Genomic DNA, 23,212 nt, shown 5'->3' with positions numbered 1-23,212 from the left:
TTACAGAAATCAATAGCCCCCATGTGTCATTTAAGCTGGCCTTCCCCTGGAGAAGTGCAAGATGGAAGAGACCTCTGCTGCTTTGCTGATGAGAGCAGAAACTCTGCCCGGGCTCAGCCAGAGGAAGGTGCCTAAAGAGATTATTCAGTGGTGACTCCTGAGTCACGTCTAGATCAATGCGTTCAGCAATTTATTGGTGCTGCTGGGATATATCTCGTCTAAGCATTTACAATAGTCAATGTTAATGCAAACATCCTCCACGCAGTGCAGGGCAGCTGCGTTGGCTGTATCAGGCATGCAAGAGGCATTCAGTTGGGCTGGGGAAGCATTTTGAGTAGCAGGAGGTCGAAAGGACGTGTGTGAAAACAAAGGGCTTTATATTCTTTTGTACGAGGCTCGCACCTTGTGCTTCCAAAAGGAGAAGAGGACCCATCCAGCAGGGACAGGGAGACAAGGACCTCCCAGATGAAAAACCACCAACCTCCACAACAATTTCGCCCACTAGCTAGAGGACAGTCGCTGAACCTCTCTGCCTCCAGTTCTGCACCTGACTGTGCGTGAGCACCAGTCCCTTGGGCTGGGCCGCAGGATCCCATACCTCACAGCCCACACGCTGGTCACTGGTAGAAAGCTCCTGTGACCTCATTTGTGTCACTTGGATAAACTGTCCGCCGGCACGAGAAGACTCAGCTGTACCTGGAGGGTGGTGGAGCAAGGACGTGGTCAGGTGGCTTCACTTTTATTAAGCTCCAAGCAAAAAGCTCCTTATAAATTAGTAGGAGAAAAGGTAAAAAGAAAAAAAATTACTGTAATTCTGGGTAATACTGTACCTGGGCTGTTTCTTCTACAGCCATGACCACTAGAAAGTAGTCCTTTTTTCACGTTACTTAGAGTCAGTCTTAATTAAGAGTTGCCTATTAAATGAAACAGCTGCAAGTGCAGCCACCCATAGGCTCCTGCGTAGCCTGACTTGCTTCGTTGTATTATATCCTTACTGGGAGCCCCCGAGCCCCCAGCAGCTAGAAGAAATACTCCAAACAGGCGAAGCTGCTGGTAGGCTGGTGGTTAATCATGGGGCTGGGAGGAGACTGGTAAAATAACTGCAAGGAAAGCAGGGAAGGATGCTCATGTGAACTTCCTAAGCATGCCGAGGGCGAAAGGGTGTTTCTGCAGGGATCAGCACAAATACGCTGAGGTAAGGGCTCCTATACCTTCCAGAAGCGCTGTGTCTCCTCTCCTGATGGCTTACTACATCCTTGTGGCTTTTGGAAAGCCACTGTGAGGGGACGGTTAGGCTCGTTTGATTCTCTTGTACCCAGTGCCTCAAAAGCCCCAGGAGACTGTGAAGCCCAAATGCAGCGCAGCGCGTGCGTGTTTGCAGGACTGCTGTTGTACTTATAGCCCCCTTAAAGAACAGAGTACGTACACGCTTCAGAACCCGCCAGTACATTTCCTCTGGCCAGGAATAGCTGATGAGTAATACAAAGCGGCAGAGGTAATAAATATTAAAGAGCTGGAAAATGTTAAAGTGCACGGGCAGCAGAGCTGACACGCACTGTGGGTGTGAAGTGCAGAGATCGTCGGCGTGCACCTTGCGCAGGCATTGCTTTTCATCCTGTCATGAAGGAAGCAGCGTAGAAATAAACGTTGCAATTATTTGCTGTTAATAGCGTGTTGCAAAGCGTTGTGCATTTCAGCAAGGCTGCGGTGTCATGCCCTGTGCCTGTCCCCATCCCCTTTATGGGTCCAAGCAACGGTTTTCCTGGCGTGATGTGTCTGGAGCAGTGGAGGCACAGCCGGTGGGAGGAAGGAGACGCAGTGCAAAGCACCTGAGTGGTGGCGAGGTCACGTTTCCCAGGAGAGCGCATGCCTAGAAGATTGCAAATTAGGATTAAGCACCTCATGGTGGGTGCATTGAAGGTGATATGTGGCTGTTCATGAATGGTATCCAGACTGGGCATCGTGACAGCTCATTGGAGTTGAGGCCATCAACTCTTGGGTCCTGCAAACGCCCTGAACATCTTCCTGCTCCTCTCAGCCCGTAGTGTGGCTGTTTCCACATGGTGATGGGACTCCGGTGCCATTTCTGTGCTGGAGTTTCCTTGCAGTCCCCAGCTGATACCAAAGATCCCTGCTACTCCCACCAGATATAATGCTATAAGGTCTATGGGGAAAAGACACACCCCAATTCTTCCTCCACCTGGCTAGAGCCAAAATGGCCATGAATACCTTTCTACACCCTTTTCTGGTCCCCATCGGTGTCCATACCAAGCTGCAGCTAGACGGGGCCATATCAAGCTGCAGCTAGACGGGGCCGACTGCGGCGAGACAACAAGGGTTAAACTCTTTCCTGGCAGGCTGGAAGGACGCTGTGTGATTTCTCAGAGCCGTGCGCACCCAGAGAGGAAGGCAGGCCCTTGCTAATGTATGCGCAGCTTCTGCGGAACTAAAAATAGCCAGGATCTGAGGCCATTCTTCCAGGATTTCACAGGCGCTCACCCAAATTTTCGCTCCTTCTTCTCAAACGGATCACAAAATGAAGGTGACAGTCTCAACCCTCATGCAAAGCCTCCGCGTCGGGAGCCTTGCTCCAGGGATGCCTTTGACCCCTGCAGCACAGACAAGCTGGGGACGTGCTGCTGAACGTATAGTTCCAGGTCTGTGACGGTCCCTTGCAGGGCTGGGGTGGACCCCAGCGTTCCCAGTCGCTGCTGAGCAGTGCCTGGAGGATTTGCTGGCCCCGGGGAGCCCTCGTGCTTTGCTCTGCAGCAGTGTGTGCCAGGAAGGGGATGCAAGTGGCGGGGAGAGCACGCAGCAGCCAGCAGCAGGCCTACAGCTCTGACCCTGGCAGCCCTGCAGCAGGCACGGGCTCTGTTTCAGCCTCACCAGGTCCTTGAGAATCAGCCCCCCTTCTCTGAAGCAGGGTCCTCTCCCCCTAAACTGCTCCTGGCTGGTGTTTTTCTGGCATGCTGTTAAAAAAGTCCTGGGGCATCCACCTCCTCAGCTCTACAAAGCCAGCATCCATGGGGGCTAGGAGAGACTTTGCTGTACGAAAAAGTCTTGTCTAGTGATTTCAGGTCCTGCTTCAGCATCAGTGACCTTGATGGCCAGGGAGAGAGTAAATACTGTAAATTCAGTGAATACTATCCTAGAATCCATTTCAGTTCCCTGAACTCCCAGCAGGAGACGTGACCCCCCTTCCCCAGCAGTCAGAGCCTGGGAATGGGAAATGTTTCCCTCTGAGTGAGGGCACCAGCTCCCAGTCATGTTATTCTTTGGCTCTGGGGTCCACAACAGTTTTTGAGGATTTGGACCCCAGGCATCCTGCTGTCTCCATTCAGATCTTTGGACCTGCTACTGCAAATTGGTTTGTTAAATCACTCAGAAAGTGGAAAACCCTTAGAAAAGAAAACCACCTCATGATGTCTCCACTTCCAGGGGACTCGCTGCTACTTAAAGCCATTGCTGTGCCCTCTGCATCATCCACTGAGGGATCTTGGAGCCTTGCAGAGAGCCGTGAGGAGATGAGGATGCAATGCAAACTTCTCTCCTGTGATATCCTGTGGCTCTGGTGAGTCCACATGATGCCAAATTACCTCTCAAGACCATCTGGGTTAAATACTGCAATGTGGCCCATCCTATAGAAAGGACAAGGCAACTATTCCCACGTGTCCCTGTAGCATCATGCCCTTGAATACTCACATTTTGGGAGCCCTCAGGCATTTCTGTGGATTTGCCCTGAAACTTCCCTTGCTTGGAGCCAAGACGAGTCAACTGAAAGACCTCCGCTTACTTTCAAGGCCTTCAGCTGCATCTGTTCCCATAAGGCTTACTGGACGGGGACCAGTTTTATTTCTAAAAGGAGAGCCCTGACATTAAACCCTATTAGCTCAAACACACTTGAAGCAAAAATTCAGTCTGACTTCAGCTTCTTTCTTTCTGTGTAAAGCTGTTTAACAGCTTTGATTTAAAACAGAAGGCTTTGCCGGAGGCGATAGCACTAGGTGTTGGAGTATACTTTAAGTAAATAAGTATGTGTAAAATAGGAAAAGGACTGGGGCTTAACTATTCATAACTAATCTGGGGGTGAATCCGTGATAAAAGAGAGCATTTGGCTCAGTGATAGGACGTGAGACCTTCCCACGTGTGAGAGGTGCTGCGACATGTCTCTGCAGCACCCATCACTTTGGTAACCTCTCCAGCAGCCCCCGCTACGCTTCCTGCTCCTTTACGCCACATGGAGATGCTTCTCACATTAAAATTAAAAAAAGTCATTCACACCCTGGTGCTGAAGAGGTCTTTGGGGTTTTTTTTTCTGGTTTAGGACTCTACACCTCACAAAATAATTGACAAGTAAAAACATAAACATGATTTCTACAAGGGTCGAAACTGTAGTAGCTCCCACTGCAAAGGTATTCTCTGATGCTGTATTGATTTACCGAGCAAAGATCTGGAAATAGGGATTTTACAACCTGGATATCCAGGGGAACCCCGCAGGCCATGGGGACGCAGGCAAGGAGAGGCTCATTTGGCAGAGCTGCTTGCAAAATTGGGGTTGTGATGAATGTGCCAATGACACATTCATGACTGTTTTTGCAAATAATAAGTGCTGGCTAGGCTCTGGCTAAGCACAGGTATTTCGGCAACAGCCCAGATTTGGGAAAGTTTGAAAATGAATGCCAAAAGTGAGGCTGTGTAGGGCTAGCGCTTTCTTATTTGTTTCTCTTCTTCCGGTTGTGATCTTTCAGTCTGTGAGTCAGAGGACAATACTCTGCAGCTAGCAAAGGAGAAGAGTCACAAAGATGAATCCCAGAAACACCTCCAGATTGAGCAACGTGGGTACAGACAGCTCACATGTCCTTGGCCTCTGGAGCTTTAGCCGCACCGATGCCCTTGCCCCAGATTTCTGCCCCACGCATCTGCTGCAGGTTATGACCCTGGTATCTGTCAGCAGGATAAAATGCACACCTGCAGCTCTGCCATGTGGTCCTGCAGTCCCAAATATCTGCTTAAACCGTCAGTAAAAAGGGAATTGAACGAACACCACAAATGATGTCCCAGAGGAGGTGACATAGGTACATGTCTCATTCGGCTGTCGTTGCATCAAAGCAATCATTTCAGCGGCGCTGAGCACATTGCTCTGAAATTAGCTCCCTGTTTCCTGTGTCAGAGCCCCCACATTATCAGCCACAAGTTAAATCAGCCTGCAAACATCAAAGCTGCAGGAACTGGATCCTAAAAATCCTGCAGCATCATGATTTTATTGTCTCTCTCCAACTATTTGACGGAACTGACTGTTTTCAAGGAGGGGTTGATTTGTAGACTTTCTTTAAATAGTGAAAGTGATCTCGGGCCGAAAATTATTTCTGCAATGATTGTGGTTAAGTGCTGGAACAGGTTGCCCAGAGAGGTTGTGGAGTCTCCATTCCTGGAGATTTTCAAAACTCACCTGCACAAGGCCACGACCAACCTTCTCTAACTTCAAAGCTGTCCTCACACGGAGGTCCAGGGATCTCTAGAGGTCCCTTCCAACCTAAATTATTCTATCACTCTCTGAGACGGTCCTCCTCAATGTGCATTTTATAAATCAGATGCCTCTTTTGTGGTTGGTGTCTAGTAAAGCCATCTGTGCTTTAAAACAGCTTTAAACTGGTGTAGAGTACAAAATTATTACAGTTTCTCCTGCACAGCAGAAGACTACCACTATCATTCTTCCTAGTAGGTATTTCAGCTGCAGATAGTATTTTGCAAAAAGCAAGACTTTCAAATATAAATGGACGTTCAAGTATCGTCCCCTCTCAAATACATGCATTTAAGGAATAGGGTTTTGAATTCACTTAAAGACCAGTACTTTTCCTGAGGTGGTGGCTGTCGTGCCTATGAATTAGGGGTATTCAGAAAGTTTGACTTGACTTGACCCTTTGGCTTTAAAGGGAACAGGTCTTGGCTAACGCTTTTGAGAATCTCGCTCACAGAGAAGTTTTCAAGCAGGGATAAGGAAACAAAGAGCCAACATGAACATCTAGGTGCTAGAAGACATGAAAGAGATTGATGCCAGAAACTGCAGTATAGGTTAACTCAAAAATGTTAATATAGGCCAAGTAATCCATTTTTCTTGCTTTGATGAAATCGCTGTTGCGTAATCTTGTTGTGAGCGACTCCTAAGCCTGATGCTGGATCACAGTGGTGCTGTGATAAGTGAGAAGTTGGGTAAAGTCTCATACTGGGGTTCCAGGTCCGGCACCGAGATGACGATAAACTCTGTGTCCAAAGTAGGACAGTGTCCTAAGTGACCTACTAGTCTACACACCTCATGGATGTCATGCCACGCATTTAAGCTTTTTAAGTGCGCTCAGCGACTTTCTCCTCTGATAAGCAAGACAAGGCATGGAATGGAGATTATTAGTTGTTTAATAGGAGCTGATAGAAGCAATGAACTAGATAAGGGGTAGGTGTAGTTGCACACTGAAGCATGTTTATGGGGCAGAAGAGGGCAGAAACTTCAAGGCAGAAGGACTGAAACACTTGATGAACACACCTCTTGTATTTTATTCATTCTTAGGTATAAACCATCTGAAGAAATGCCATAAGTGGCAAGATTTCAGAAAACTCTGAGAATCCCGATTCTGAAAATCAGGGCCCTGGTGAAGGCCATCAGAATTATGAGAGATTTAATCACATGTGGTTGGGATGACCTGTGATGATACCGGATTAAAGGAAGGGTTTGCGCACTGCTTGCCTAGTCCTATGAGAAGAATTAAGGTGCCCTACCTTGTTTTTGAGATGACAAGTGAACTTTCCCGGTTTAGCAATGGTCCTCAGCATAGTTTTGGCCCAACACAACTAGCAGTGGTGTAAATAAGTCCTGCACACCCTTTGAGGATTAGTCCAGGACAAGAACCATTCCCTAGAGGTGGTTTGGATGCAGCTCCTTGTTCTGGAGAAGTTTGATGCTGTGGAAGCATCCAGATGAAGCTATGGTGTATCAGCACCTGGATGGGACCCCAGAGTTACTACTTTGATACTCAAACTAGGAACAATAATTATCCATCTGTGAATCCTTATCACTAACTTGCAACATTATAACAGAGGAAAAAGTCGCTATCAAAAGTTGATGTTGAGCACATCAATTGTGATGGCAACTGTAAGTTTGATTTTGATTTTTTTTAATAGACAGCATTTTACTTTCATGCTCCCCTGTTGCTTGAGCACTGCATCTTATATTCCTTTTATATCTGTTAGAATGAAAGTAATTCATTAAAATTAAAAAAGCGGGCCAAAGCCGCAGCTGGTGTAAATTGCTAGAGCCCTGTGGATGCCAGCTCGCTCCAGCTGAGATCTGGCCTCACATAACCTTGTTTTAAGGGTACAGGCAGCCTCCACTGCAAGCCTTTCAGCTGAGCAGTTACTCATGTCCTCATTTCCTCCCTTCCAAGGAGAGGGCTTTTAAAGTGTAAACACCCTCTAATGCATAAGGATAATGGCTCCTTCCAAGAGTTAGCGGGAGTGCCGGCAGAGGAGACGGCAGGAGGGTAAGCCATCAGCTGAATAACTCGCCCCTGCCACCCCTCTTCCTCCAGGAGTGAGCACCGGGGAGAAGGTTGGTGCCACGGGATGGTGAGGGAGATGGTGTCCATCCATGCGGTGTGTGTGGCTACCATGATACCTAGGGTATAACCATACTGCAGAGTAGGGTTGTCCACAGAGAAGTGGAGTACATTTGTAAGGTGCTGGGAAGGGTGTTGTACCCATTGCCCTCCCAGTCTTCATAAATCCTACTCATCCAAAGGGGCATGTAAGGTGCTGCAGGTCTAAGTTGCAACCTACTCAGCAGAGTTTATTTTCTGAGCTCCTTTCCCTAGAGCTGTGTTTCTGACTTCTCAAGCGTGCTCTTCCATTTTTCAAGCCAGGGTTTGCTTCTGAAAGCAGTAGTAGGCTTGGCTGTGCTTGGTCAAGAAGAGTTTCCCAACCTGGAGTTGTTGGGAGTGGAACGAGTAGCTCAAATCCTATTCCCTTCTGTCTTTCCATATACCTCTACTAGCAAACTAGGCAATTTCAAGGCCTGCTCTTGGGCACTGTAACTTCATAGGAGACATGGTATTGTTGGGTTGATGGTTGGACTTGATGGTCCCAGGTCTTTTCCAACCTTAATGATTCTATGATTCATCATGCTGCTACATTGTTAGTATAATCTGTAGATTTGTCATATATATGCCAGCACTCTCCCAAGTAATCATAACCTGCGCAGGGTTCGGGACTCCACAAGGGCCAGGCAGCTACCTGGTTTTGGGGGATGAGAGAGTTCATGTCTGTGGTCAGTCTGGGCTTATTGGCCTCAGGAAAAGTGATCAAGCCCCTGTCCTTTGTTGACTTCTGAGTCAACTGAGTCAAAAGACTACTGAGGTGCCTGACCTTGGTCAGCTTGGGTTGTGTGGGACAGGCCATCAGGACTCTTCTTTCCTCAGAACATAACCCAGGGCCCGTGCTGATGTGCGTGTCCATGCTCCTGCAACCCTCTTACACATTGGCATCCTCTTTGTTTCAAGCCAGCCTGTTGCCTGAAGCATCCTCCTACACTTTCTGCTGGTGGTATTCAGAGCCACCTCTGTAAATCGAACAGTGCCAAGGCACAGCCACAACCCTGTAACAGTTAATTGTCAGCACAGTCTCTGGCAATTTTGGCTGAGGCCAACTAGCGTGGCCACAGCCACGTGGAGTTGAGTCATGCCAGCTGGCCAAGGGCAAAGGCTGGTCTTTGGTCTCCCTTGTGGAATGGTATAGACAGAGCCTCTGACTCCATAATCCTACCTCTGGACATTTCTGCTACAGTCCGTGCTGAGACTGCTGAGCAGCCTCCATCATCCACATGAAGCCTCTTTTTCCGTAGCACTTAGGGTGGGGTTTTTCTTTACAGTAGGAGCATCTCCTTTTCTCCCTCCTCACTTTTCTCCCTCTTCATGGCATCCTGGGACTCTCTCCAAAGGTTATTTGACCACATTTCTGGAGCTGATGGCTTTGGCTCCTTAAAAACATGCTTTGTCGCAGGCACAGCAGTGACTTTGTCCCGCGCAGTTTGTGTGCTACTGCGACGTACGTAGTAAATAAGCGTGAGGGTAATTATACCAACAGGAATTCTGGGAATCCTGCCAGGATGGAGGGGACAGCCAATCCTTTGTGCATTTAAAGAAAATCACCCCGAATCCCCCTCCCTGCCCCAAATTAGTTCTATCTCTTGAAGCCATGATGGGGCTTAGAACTAAAAATACATACATACACACAAATACACATGTTTGTATATAAAAATAGCCAGTATTCAAAAAATAAAAAGACCAAAGTTAGGCTCCTGAATCCAAAATTAAGCTCCTAAATAAACAAATTAGCCTGATTTTCAAAAGCACAGAGCAGTGAATGGCTTTCACTGACATAAGAGGAAGCATCGTGTTGCTGAAGATTGAAGATCAGGCCTGAATATGGATTTGAAAGTCTAATTATAGAATCCTGTTTGCTACCAGCTTGACCGAGAACAACAAATTTCAGGTGAAATGACATTGATTTTTTTTCCCCCCCCTTAGAGTTTGTCTACACTTAAGCAGTGTTAGGAAAGGTAAGAAAAAGCCCTCAAACAAGTAAATAAAATACCACAAAGAAGAACAGATATACTGGAATAAAACTGCTTACACCAGTGCTGTACATTTGTGTTTGGAAAACGGGTTAAGCGTCACCAGTGTTACAGCTGGGTGAAATTTTATATTGATTAATTATTATTTATTAGTTGTTGAAAGCCTACCAGGTGGAAATACTGCTTTTCTCAGTTACTCTTGCACTTTCTCTGCTAAAAACTCAAAATTGAGTGGCATCAAAGCGGAATGGGTTTTTACTCCCCCCTTTCCTCTCTTTGTCAGATGTGGGTCTGAAGGATGCTAAAGAGAGAGCACCACATTTTTGTATGGACTGAAAAGAGAGTGCAAAGGGACTCTCACTTCTGAATTCATTTCCCTTTAGCCACAAATGGCCCTTGGAGCCGTTTTGCTCACGTGCTTTTTATTTGGGAAGCTGTGACCCCTTGCTGGCCAAAATTATGCCAGGAGATTCCCGAGGTCACAGTCCCATGTGGCAGTTGGGTACGGATAGATTTGACCTTGTGGGTCTTCTGGTACAGATCAGATTTGGCAGGTCTGGGCTTTATGGTGCCAAGGGAGTATGTGGACCCTGGGTGGAGGACCATCAGCAGGCAGAGTGGTACTCACTCACGGGTTTGTGCTGAGGTGTTTAGAGGCTTGGGACAGCACTAAAAGACCTGGGTTTTGCTGCCAGAAGAGCTTGGGAGAGCCCTTTTGGTGCTCCATGACTTGGTTTCCCCATCTATGGAAGGGGCACAATACAGTTGACCTTGCCTGTGGGGTCAACAGCCAAGAGAATTTGGTGTTACTGTCATTGCCATTGTTCTGGCCATTGATGGAGGGAGAACCGGGGTGTTATATTTATCCAATGCATTTTTATGTCCTTTTATATGTGCTACCTCCAAGAATAAGTGACATGTCCTCTCACTGTGACCAGTGAGAAACATTCATGCTTTAGCTGTGCAGATGGTGGTGAATCCTAGAGATCAAGGAGAAATCGTTGCGGGATGTGGTGTCCCTTCTGTTAGTTTCTGCTTAATCTTTTTGAGTGACTCAATGCCATTGTTATAGTTTGGTTCTGCCAACCTGGAATGCTTGAAAAAGTAGAGACAGTCTTAAAAAACAGCAAAACCTGGAGACAGCTGGTGGGGGCAGCAATGTGGAGGAGTAGAGGTCCAGCAAATGTGAGCTGTGAAAAGGGACTGAAAGAAATAGGGGTTTTTTTAGTCTGAAGAAAAGAAGACCAAGGGTTTACATGGTAGCTAGGTGCAAACAGGTAAAAGACTGCTGCAGGGTGAAAATTAATAAATCCTTCTCCTTGTCCATGGCTGGGATGATGAGAAATTAGTGGCTTAAACTTCAGAAGAGGCGTTTAGTTTTCATGTACTATCAGGAACAGGAGCTCCTGGGAGGGGGAGGCGATGCAAGACTACAGAGCAGATTCGGTAAATATCTCTCTGGAAAGAGTTTTGCAGAGGTGATGCTGTCTTTGCCCGTGGCAGCGCCTTATGGGCACTACCGCCTTGGTTTTCAGTGGCCCCGTGTCACTGATATTATAAAACCCAGTTGCACATTCCTTTTTTCTGCTTTCTCCTTGAGCCATTACAACTCGCTCTCCCCAACTTTATCTTTCCTGCTAAACTACATTTATTTAGTTTCTTGCATGCGTGAAAGGAAGGCAGGATTCCTGTGTCATCCTGCAGTGTCTGGGGTCGTTCAGGGAAATGCCGAGTACAGGCGGTGGCCTTGGGCATGTTGGGGAGTGGGAGGAGGGCTGGTGTCCCTGGGAGAGCAGGTGGTCCACGGGCGTTTCCACCCCACTCGGGCTCAGCTGGGGATGTCACACCAGTGTCACCAGTGTCGTATGTGACTGGCGTAGCATTTTCTCGAGTGTTGAGCCCCATCTGGTGGCTTTCCTGCGTCAGTTTTTTTGTGTCCTTGTGTCTTCTTTCGGGATTTTTCGTCTTCTGTGCTCGTGAACTGCGGACGGGAAGGAAGGACGGGGTGCTTGAGAAAGGGCAGGGCTTGCAGAGCTACCTTTGCTTCTCTCCCAGCTCCCCGTCCCTCGGTGTAATTTGGAGATACAGAGGCTGTCGAGGTTTATGTCCTTCCCTTCTGCTCTTCCTTGCTGTGCAATCTCGCCCAAGTGGCAAGGAATGAGCTAATCGTTTTGGCGAAACCCCAGTTTGTGCTGTGAGCCCCTCCCAGCGCCTTCAGAAGGCACCTCATCCCACCGTCATGCTGGCATCTGAGGTGGGACAGATGAACGGTCCCGGGAGGGGACATTTCTATGCATTGACAAGCTCAGATGACCAATTTTAGGGTCGGCATTAGGTGAAATGATTCCCATCCCAAATTTCAGACCACAAGGTTACAGCCACCACTCAGGATGAGGAGGAAAAAAACCCAATATTAGATCATTAATGTCAGCAAGCCTTAGAAAGGAGCCTGTTAGGAGATGCTTCCTTCCTTAAATATAATGACTCCTGTGATGTCTGGCTACCTTGTGCTACCCTGACTGGATCACCTTTGTTTACAACGGTTGGCCAAAGGTTACCTGAAGGGAAGTTGTGTCCCCAGGGTGAGGTTTGCAGGTCTCCTTGCACACCTGATATGGAAACAGAAAGAATACAGCAGTACCTGTCCGTGCATGAGACACCTCCTTCTAGTCCAGCATTGCACAAAGTCTCAATAGTTGACCAGTGGCAAGCTGTGGCCTCTTGCATTTGTGGGTTACACACGTGCTGAAGGTGAACGTAGCATCTCATTGCTCCAGCTGTGATGAAATAGGGTCAAATCTCTGGGGTCCGTGAGGGAAGCTCCTTAGTGCAGTGCTGAAGGGGCTTAGATGATCTGCCAAGCCACTGCCGAGTGTTATGACCAGCATTTGTCAAGTAGCTTCTTCTCATCACGAAAAGAAAGTGAAGGAGTTGTTTTCTTGGGCAAATGTTTCATGAGCATTTCCTATCCCCCACGCTTTACATTTGGGGGGTACAAGTCAAAGGTTTCCCACTCTTGCAATACCAAAGTGGTCCTCAGATCTTGCAGGAGATAGTTTTAGAGCTGTGTAGATACTTCTGTCTACCCCAGATTCTCTTTCCCCCCAGACAACTAGCCCACAGTCCCATCCTTCTCAGGTTTTGATGCACGCCAAAGTCTCACGCTCAGCTTTTATCTCCTGTTCCCTGCAGGTATATCCGAACTATGTACCTGGGGATCCAGAGCCAGAGGCGGAAGGAACACCAGCGGCGTTTCTACTGGGCTATGATGTACGAATATGCAGACGTAAATATGTTGCGCCTCCTGGAAACTTTCCTCGAGAGCGCCCCTCAACTGGTGCTACAGCTCTGCATAATGATCCAAAAGAACCGTGCAGAAACATTACCATGTAAGTGGACCCCTCGTCCCCCCCTCCCCATCCTCCCGGCCTCTCCCCTCTGATCCCGTGCTCAGCTGCCGATGGATGTCTTGCTAACTGTCCGCCCTACGCAACCTGGTGTGTAAGGGGCTGCCACTTGGGACAAATCTCATTCCAGCTCTGCGCTGCGTTCGCTGGGTAAAACTTCTGCTCGTTCTGCTGTAAAAAAAAAACCAAACGGTATCAGTCGAAAGACAGGATTCAGCTCTTCCACACATAGTCCAGTCTAAAGAAATGCTGGTGTTGTCAGGAGGACCCAGGCAGTCTCTGCTGCTATGGCAGGTGTCACCATTCATTGGCCACCTGGCACTGGGCAAACACAATCATTCCCTGCCTCAGTTTCCCTCCTTACATGAATAGGATGATAAAACTGGCCAGATTTGAATTTTTGTTGCGAGGACAAATGGTTCAATGCCTGTGCAATGCTCTGATGGTGTGAAGTGTAGTATAAGGGTGTTTTTTTTTTTAATAACTAAATGTTGTAGGACCTTTTCTGAAGAGTGCCCAGGAATTAAGGTTTAGTCATTGGTACCGTGGTTCTCAGCAAACTGAAGACAAGAGATGGGGGGAAGGCAGCGGAGGGAATTGTGTAGGGACAGAGTTGTAGTGCAGGTATCCTTGCAAAGGTAGATAGATGAGCAGAGGCTGGGAAGCAACCCCAGAGAAGAGTTTGCCTGTTCTGATGTCCTTTGCTGCAGTCATGTCCTGGAGCATGTGGCATCCGCCATGGTCAAGAGGAATATATCCCTGCCCCAGCCCTGAGGTGAGCAGCTCTACCAGCCCATGCCCGTGGGAGTGCTGGCCGCCTAAGAGTCACCAGCTCAAGGGAGAATTGTCCTTTCCAAGGACCAACAGCGGTATCAGCTGATGAGCTGCTGGGTTATTCAGCCCCTCCTTGATCCACACACCAGGGATGACACTTGGATTATGATTCTCAAAGCCAGCCTGTTTGTGGCATGTCGTTTCTGGAAGTCCTGAGGAGTTTCTTGGAGCTAGGACTGGAACTTGGCAGTTCTTCAGGGTTAAATTTTGCTGGTTGGACTGAGGTCACCACTATCCAGAGCATCAGTAAGTCAGACTGCTTTCCCCTTCCTCCATACTTTAAGCATGTCCATCACAGTTGTTTATAGAGGCCTCCCTTCTCCTATTTATGCAGTCTTTTTCTGAAACCTCTCATCACGAGCTCTCCAGGCCTCCAAAATGCTGACATGATGAACATGCCTTTCTACAACTCCTGCTAGAACTGCTCACACTTGCCAGCACCCTTTTACTGCTGCTTCCAACATTATTAACCCTACTAAAACTGTATAAATCATAACCTAAGAGGCTTGCCAGGTCGTTATGCAGATTGTTGGACTTACTACAAAAAGCACCGGGTAAACTTTGCTGGCCTCTTTTGTGCTGGAAGTCAGACAACATGGCTCAATAATCCCTCCAGGCTTTCAAATCTGCAGCTCTTTCAGTTTGCCATTTCCAGGCATGGCTGCCTAATCCACCGAACAAGCTGCATCATTTTCCAACTCCCCCTTCTTCAGCTATGCAGTTCCTCCGTTCCTCCACCACACCGAGCAAGCTGCGCTCTCTTCCGAGGCAGCGCACGTCCCCGCCTGCCTCCCCGAGCCCTGGAGGGCTCTTTGCTTGCCACGCTCCAGCAGCCGAGCTCTCAGCGTCCCCAGTGCACCTTCTCCCTGCCTCCCCCACTGCCTGTGCCAGAGATGCAGTCACACACCTCGGGGCTGCGTGCTGAGCAGCGGACACTGCTGATGGATATGAGCAGCAGAGCTTGCTCAGCACTCCTGACTCAGGTGCAAGGTTTCCTAAAGCTCCTCCATGCCTGTTCAGTGTGTCTGTCTGCCTCCTCCTCCCGGCCAGTACGTAATTATGTAAAAGGAAATTAAATCCTGAGAGGAGCCGTTATGAAAAGGACCATCAAAGATAGCCCTTAAAGCAGGCAGAAACCAAAGGAAGATAGAAACTATTAGGAAGACAGTGTGTTTAAAAATCAAATCAAGTCTCTCCTGGCTCATCGTGTCTGTGTGAGCGTGGCTCCTCACACGGTACAGGAAGAGGGACAGTATCAGCTGTGTTGCTGAGGGATGGATGCCGGTGAAACAACCCACAGCAGGGCTTAAAAACCTAAGTACAGCCCGTGCTAATATATCCAGACTCCAGTTATTTCCATATGGTTCACATAGTCTCTTATGGATTCATTTAATGCTACAACAAGGTAGATTTACCATTTTATATGGCATACATCCTCTTCCAAGGCCCCCCTGCTCTTACGACTGCCATGCCAAGCCCAGTGCAGGAAGCCAAGCCAGGCTCCAGCCTTCTCCATATGGGCCAGCTAATGTCTCCTTCTCCTATTTAAGGAGCTGTAGAAGAAGAGTTACTGGAATGGCTATCAGGAAATTTTCCTTTCGTCTCCTGGTTCCCATGTTAGGGTAGGTGTTGAGGTAAGAAGAGCGAATACACTGGAGCTCTTTACTCAAACCCAGAGCATCTCCTCCAGAGGTGTTCAGGAGCATGGTGACAGAAAGGGCTGGTCTTGCCTGTTGTGGTTGCAGCAAGTAGGGGAGCACTGTGAGGACTGGTAAAAGGGGATGCAATCAGGCTAATGCTTTATTTCCTGGTTTCCATATCTATTGTGGGTGGAAGAAAGAAAAGCCTCACCATGCCTTGCAAGACCATTTTACTCTGAGAGGTACCTGTTTGAAAGGGTTGGGTGGAACCTGTGTTTATTGTCCCTTTAGCGCTCAAAGAATGGACTGGTTTCACCAACGGGCCCCTGCTCACCCATGAGTTAGCATCTCCTACATGGTCTGACACCACGAGCAGCAGAAGCGCTGGAGCTGGAATTTGAGGTCAAGTCCCAGCTTCAGTAAAGCTTGGGACAAATCCCGCTGAGATTTCATGAAGGTCAGGATTCGTTCCTTCGTCATATTCCCTAGCACAAGACAGACCAGGTCCCAGCTTAGCCGTTGTTGCCCAATGACTTGGGAAGAGCAGAAAATAGCACAGAGAGAAAAGAAGAGCTCGGTGTACTCTGTCGGGTGAGCAGACCTGACCTGGAAGGTGCATGCTGAGAGCCTGAGCTGGAGTATTTTTTGCTAGAACAAATGGGTCAGCATCAGCTCCTGAATATGCATGTGGAAGAAGCTGGTGTTGATATGCAGGCCCTTTGTGAGCGATTCATCTGCTATGACCACAGCTATGTGATCCAAAACAGAGTCAATGGAAGGTGAGGGAGGAAGGGTGCCTCCAAAATATGGATCAGCCCATGTCCAAAGCAGCTGAAGGAGGTGAGATGAGATGCTCACCCTCCAGCAGCACCTTTCTCCAAGGAATGTCGACAGAACCTAGGTGATTTGTTTAGACCTACCCCTTAGGGCTAGGCTAGAGGAGGTGATGGGACTCTGAAGAGGATGCAACTCTGTCCCTCACTCACCTTAACTGTCCCTGAGACCTGGGAGAGGGTGGCATGAAAGGGTGGACATCTCTCAGATTCCTGGACAGCACTGGCCAGAGGACCCCCCTGATTTAAATAACATGGCGTAATTGCAGGGGCAAATGTAACGATAACAACAAAAAAAGCCCAGCAACCCAGATCTTCATTTTGTGATCACTCCTAGCAGATAATCCACCTCACTTCTTGCAGAATAAACCAGCCTTAACCCACCTCACCCTGCAGAGGTTCCTCTGCACAGAATGGAAAGGAGCACATATAACCAGCTTAAAGGAAATGCCCAACTTCTAGGCAGTTAGTGAGGTTAGAGAAGGATTCCAGTTTTTTCAGCATAACTCTCTTCTTAAAGGTTTCCTTAATTTTTTCATGTGGCTACTTTACGACTTGATGAGATTTAGCCAAACCTCTAACGTCCTCCTGCCCACGACATGAGTGCTTTATGCAGTGCTTTTGCTGGGAATTTGCCTGCGTGAGGCTGCAGTTTTCAGCGCAGGGTTTCTCCCCTCCGAAAAGGACTGTCTATCCACCAATGCTGCGTCCATCTCCTCTGTAACCCTGCTGTTGATCTGAAAGAGATTTGCAGCGTAAGCCTTCATTATGCAAAGTCCTGCTGAAATCTCTGGGATTTTGCGAGGTGTCTGCACTCAGCAGTCCGCAATAAATAGACTGAAGCTGCTCATATATTTAAGAAAAAGCAACATTAGCTTCAGCCTGTCTAGAGGGGGTCACTTTTTTAAGGAGAGTGATACAAGTTAGGCACTAAAAGGGATTTTAGACCTCTCAGCTAGAGTTGTGTGTTGGCTAAAGGGTTATCCTGCTGGGGTTTGCAAATGATGTCGCCAAATTTTGTTATCCATCCCAGAGCAAAATCCTATCTGTTGAATCATGTCCCCTCTCTTTCTGTACCGTGTCTGGAGGCCGTTTATGGTCAGGGCTTGTCCTGTTTTGCAAGGGCACTCTGAGATGCCTTGCCCTGTCACTTATCTTAGAAAATTGAACTGGTCTTTATGGGGTATTGGAGGACAAGCAGCAGGGGTGGGTTAGCCATTGTCCTCACTGCCCAGAGGAGGTGCTCCCCATCAAGCCGAGTGGGTTCGGGATAAGCCAATCTCAAGTTAAACACTCCTGCACCTGAGTGAGAAGTTTCCTGTGTGGGTGGTAATGAGTTAAGTCTCATGTGGAGATAAATTTCTCAGTTAATTTTCCCCTGATGACAGGCTGATAGTTAACCAATAATATGCTGTGAATAACGGATATGCTGTGAACTACATGCTGTCTGAAATGTTCTGTTAGATATATTCATAGGGTAGGAAATATCCAAAGGCACCACGGCATGTTGAGGAATGGCTTGAGATCTAAAAACAAGGCCATATCTAAAGAACAACAAATGAATGGATTACTTCTTACTCAGTCCTCTTCTCACTCAGGCCCCAAAGATCAAAGATCAAAGCAAGCTTCTTAGCTGGGGCAGCCAAGTTAGAAAGGGAGCCTTCAGCCTTTGGTTGCCCAAGGGCGTGATTTTCAAATGTGATCAACAGTGGCCTGAACCGAACTGAAGAGGCTAAAACTCCTGTAGCTCCACTGAAAGTGGAGAAGAGATTCAGTAGATTTGAAAGTTCATCCTACAGGTAACACTGCTAGCCTTGAAGAAGCACTAGAAGTTAGTGGAGGATCCTTCATGCTCGCCTAGGCTGAGCAGGTATGTCCATTGCAGAGCCCTGCAGAAATCCAGTTCTGGGGTGCACAGAGACAGGCACCAGCAATGGGCATCCATCATCACCACTGTTGCCCTGTTAGCATGGGCCTGACATGGTTTTGGCTTGGACCAGCTAACTCTGACCCAAACAGTCCCCAAGGACTGCGTGGGAATAAGCACAGACCAGGGACCATTCCCAGCAGGTGGTTAAACATGGCCGCTTTTGGATGGTAAGACATGGAGTACGGATGGGGCCAGGGAGTGCCTGCTGGCCTCAGGGCTGGAGCAACCACTTGGTTCGTAGTAGAGATGCAACCATAGAGGACTATGGATGGGCAATACCATGCTGGATGGAAAACCATGTGCAGGGGAAAGTGCTTGTTGTGGGGTGTTGCTGCCTGTTTTCCACAGGTGTCTTTCAGTTTGGGTGTAACTAAATACATTCCAACAGTGCTCAAACAGGAATCCAAAACCCCAAGTTCAAATCTCTGTGACTTCAGTACACAAAATTGTCCCCATTTGTGCAGAGTCCTATAACCAGAGTTACCCATCATAAATAAGCCATGATTCACCCTTTCTGCACCGGGTTCAGATTCCACAGGGCTCAGTACAAAAAAGACCAAGATGTCATCTACACCCTGTGTTTGGGATGGGTGAGACACTGATGCAGGCCTAAGGGAAGTCCTTCTCCTCCAGAAGCAGAAATCCTCCTCCCTTTTCTGACCGGTGTCCTTAGATCAAGCAAGATAACTGCAGTGTATGCCTAAAAAGGTCTTTGCCTCATAAAGACGTTGCTAACAGGAGATGTGGTGGGTGAAAGGCCTACCAGAGTCACAGTCTGCGCTTTGGCTTGGGCTGTGAGACAGGTCATAAGGAAAAAAGATGCTAGAACTTTGCCCATGGGATTGAAGAGATATTCTCTCTCCCTCTCTCTCATGCCATTCCTTGGGGAGTAAAAGAAATGGGAAACATCCATCACCCAGCCCTGGTTCCCTGTGACAGAAGAGGCATGAGCAGAAAAGCAGTTGCTTGTTGCCATGGGGGCAAGGGACCCCACCATTTGTGTGCTTGCTGAAGAGGCTTGGTGGGGAGGAACCGGGGTAACCTGCATTGAAAGTTTGTCCTGATTGAACCACAGTTTCCCTTTAAATGTTCTTCAGCAGGCGGAGGAGGCACCTCACAAAATGCCCATATAGCTCCAAACACATAAGCAGCTCACCTGGGAGGCCACTCATATGACTCAAATGCTTTGCCAGACTGGGGCATATGGCTCTGTTCCTGCCTTCCCCTCCTTCTCACCAAAGCCGGATGACAGATAGCAATTTGGTGCCCTGCTTGAAATGAGTTGCTGGTCCCGGGCCAATTCCCAGCAGCATCAAAAAGCCATCTCCACAGTTGGCAGTGGGCACTGAGGACGTCTTGCTCTGGCACGCTGAGAGCAGGCCAAGCCTGAGGCGCGCTGGCAGTGAGCGGCGTGGGGAAAGCTTGCCCTATCGTTAGCCGTATTGTCCCAGCGCGGTGGGAAAGGACTGTGTCCAGGAACCTTTGAAGCCAGTGACAGCTTTTTTTTTTTTTCCAATGGGCTTTGGAGCAAGCCCAAAGGGAGACGTCATCCCTTAGCCCATCCCCACCTGCAGTTTCTCTGTCCACCACCTTGCCGTAGCTCTCACTCTGTTATTCTGGAATGCTGATAAAAACCCTTCTGTTCCACATCACGTGCCACCATCACACATATGACATGCCACAGCCAATAAAGATGAGTCACCATTCACGGGACAGCGCTGGAAAGTAGCCAGTGCTGCCAATTTTAAGCTTCGTAAGGCTGTGGTAATCACTGGGAGGGGGTTACATCATCAGAGCACTACACAAGCATTAGCTCATGCTCTTCCTAGGAGCTGCAGGCCAGCTGGGAAACTGAGGCACGGAGAAAGAGGTCTGTGTAGCCCAAGGGGAGGGTTTCTATGGTGCAGGCTCCTGGAGAGCAAGTTCATGCCAAACATAGTCTAGGCAGGAAATTAAGGCTTTTCCAGGTAATTTTATGCTGCGGACTTTCTCAGAGACATACCTCCCATGGCAGATCCATGATTAGAGCATAGGAAAAGGTGGTTGCGCACTGCTGTGCAATTGGCTAGTCAAATGCATGGAAATTCAACTCTTTTCATCTTCAGGTTGCTCTAGTGTGCAGCTCTGGGGTTCACATCAGGCATCGAGGAGAGCATGCTAACGCTGGGTTAACAGAGAGCACACGGACACTGAGATGTGCAAAAAACCTGGGGAAAATGCAGGGGTGGTGCTAGGCAAGGACTTCTCTGTGTTTCTACCCCTGATGTGGACAGGGCAGTTCAGGTTGATGCAACTGGCTCAAAATCACTGAGTATTGAAGGAAAGACCTTTCTTATTTCAGAAACTATCAGTTGTTTTAGATTATTAGCTCAGGGTGACAGTCCTGAGTCTGGAAGTGCAGTACTGAGTCAGTGGAAATCTGCTGAAATGACTTTTGTCCTAAGTGGCATTTGACCAACCTCATGCTCTCAGTGCCCTCAGTACGTTCACGTCTTCGCAAGGGTGCTCACTGATGGGGGACGTCCACCAGGCACGGCTGTTTCCCTCTCACAGGAGCCCTATCTGAAATACCCTAAGGTGCAAACAGGTGTTTGCAGTAGGGGAATGGATGCATGGTTTGATCTCAGCCTGTCCTTGGGGAAGGTGATGTTCATTAACCTGTTGAAGAGGCAGTCTCAACTCCGTCATGTACACACATGAACTTCTGAGAAGGCAAAAAGACGCAGGAGAGACAAGCCAACCTAAGCACGACTTGAATCTGTGGATGCTGGCGTGTCATTGAGTTCTGGCCTGCTACACATCACTCAGACCTTTGCAGAGAGTTCAAAGCATGGGAAGGAGAGGAAGAAACAGGTTCCTGCTGTTATCCTTGGAAATCAGTGTCCCTGGTGCCTTCAGCTACCCCACTGCGAGACAGCACCGGCTGCACCACATCCGTTTTTGTCACTTTGTCACTCCCCCTCACAGAAATGCTCTGCCAGACTCACTCTAATGATGCCAGCCCTGTGTACTCTCCAGAAGTGCTGAGATGCTCCTTCTTTTCAGGATACCAGTCCCCTCACTTGCAATTATGCCAAGACAATTCCACCGATGGCCCCCTACACAATAACAAAGACTTAAAAACCATAAGGTTAGCAAAGTGTGCACTGCTGACACATCTCCTCTAAACACAGTGAATGAAGACTTCTTTGGCCAGTGAGTGTGAACCAAGTTGGGTTTCCTTCCTCTTCCCCATCCAAGACTGGGATGAAGGTATTTCTCTAATGGCCTGCAAACTTTCTGTGTCCAGGCCAAGCCATTAACCAGAGGTGGTTTGCAGGATCCATGTTTGGTACTGTCACAGACTGAAATATTGCTTTGATGTTGCCTTGTCTCCAAGGAACTGGCTGTGGGAGCTGTATTTATAGCAGGAAGTTCCTTCACTAAGCCCTGGCAGAAGATGTTGCTTCCCCAATCTGGTGATGAGTCTGTTGGGTTTCATCTATGCTAATAAACTGCAACACATCAGAACATGAGCACAGCCACCAGATCTCAGCCATCCACTGGTTCAGTTATCAGCACGGTCCTTGGCACGTTTTTAGCCCACAGCAGCAAGCAGCAACCCAAACAATAACCAGGGTTGGCTCAGGTGTTAGCGTGGGCCAAGGATGATTCCCAACAAGCAATCTGGATTGGACCACCCTGTTTTGGAGGCTGAGGCAGAATAACGACATGGATATAGCAGTCAACAGAATTAGGTTTTGCTCAGTTACTGAACTCTAGGCACAGGGTCCCAGGTTCAAAAGCTGCCCCAGACCTGTGCTAGGGAAAAGAGATTCTCATGGTTGCTTTCAGAAGCAGGCAGCAGAACTCCTAGGGCTTTCCTTTCCAGTGCTGATATGCTCCCCTATTTTTCAGAGTATTTTAGTCCCACTTGCAAGACTACAACATCCTTTCAACTTGTGCTAGGCAGATTTAAATCCTTCTCAATGGCTGTGGTTCTCATCTGAATTTTAAAAAAGAATGCCAGGATAAAGATGCTCTAACAAGTACCAAATGTACGGTGTTTAAGTGCAAGTATATTGTATGCGTTTGCGGAGTTGTGTTGTTTCATGCCAACTATCCCTACTCAGAACATAGAAATGGGTGGGGAAAGATTTTGTTCTAAATCAAGCCATGTGTTGTTTTCCTTAGCAAAGGTTTTTTTCCTCCTTTCGGTGCATTCTAGTAGTATCATAAAGTGTGTTTCTCTTCTAAAGGTTCCTAGAGGTAGAGTTCAAATGTCATTAGGTCTGAAAAATCTCAGTATAGGAGGGTTGTTCTGATCTTTGCAGAGTGTAAACTGGGAGCGACTCTGCTAGAGTCTGTGAAGAGACTCAATGTACTCAAGAATCTGAGTAAAGAATTGGCCCCTAAAAATTGTGTCTAAAATGTCCTTCACAAAGAACCAGCTGTTGAATGTGCAATATGATTTTTCTTCCAGAATAACGCCTCTTGGATTTTGCCATCTTATTCTTCCCAGTTAAAAGTAATCCCATGTTCATTTTTTGTCTCCTGTTGCTCTGGGAAAGTCTAAATAGCAGAGGGAAAATCCCCAGATCTCAGCAATCAGCGACCACACAATGTTGCATATCTAACCAAGAGGCTACAAGAGCAGCACAGTCATACATAAAGACAGTCTTTAGTCTATAGAGATCCGTGGTAGATCCATCTAATGGTGGTGCTTAGCTCTCCATAGTAACTAAAAAGGTAGCTTAGGTTGCCTTTTTTCCCATCACAGGTGCCTGGTAAGATTTGGATGCATCTGGGACATGCTGATGGCCACGTAGATAGGAGGCTCTGCTCAGGCTACTCCGATTTCTGAACTGAGGTCATAATCAAATGAGCACAAGAGCAACCAGGAAGTACGCCAAGAAAAAGCAGTAGAAGTCTATAGAGATGACTTGCACACTTCTCTGCTGGCTGTGTTC

General features: G+C 47.9%; 1 protein-coding gene across 1 annotated transcript in view; it reads left to right on the top strand.

The window, feature by feature from the left end:
* XKR6 (XK related 6) overlaps nt 1-23,212 on the top strand; it is a 193,094-nt gene that overhangs the window by 151,521 nt on the left and 18,361 nt on the right. The window contains exon 2 of the mRNA XM_075086529.1: nt 12,812-13,008. Within this exon, the coding sequence (XP_074942630.1) occupies nt 12,812-13,008 (197 nt within the window). The remainder of the gene's footprint in view (nt 1-12,811; nt 13,009-23,212) is intronic.

The sequence above is a fragment of the Phalacrocorax aristotelis genome, chromosome 3 (assembly GCF_949628215.1).
Source record: "Phalacrocorax aristotelis chromosome 3, bGulAri2.1, whole genome shotgun sequence".
Taxonomy (NCBI): domain Eukaryota; kingdom Metazoa; phylum Chordata; class Aves; order Suliformes; family Phalacrocoracidae; genus Phalacrocorax; species Phalacrocorax aristotelis.
This window is presented reverse-complemented; position numbering and strand designations above follow the sequence as displayed.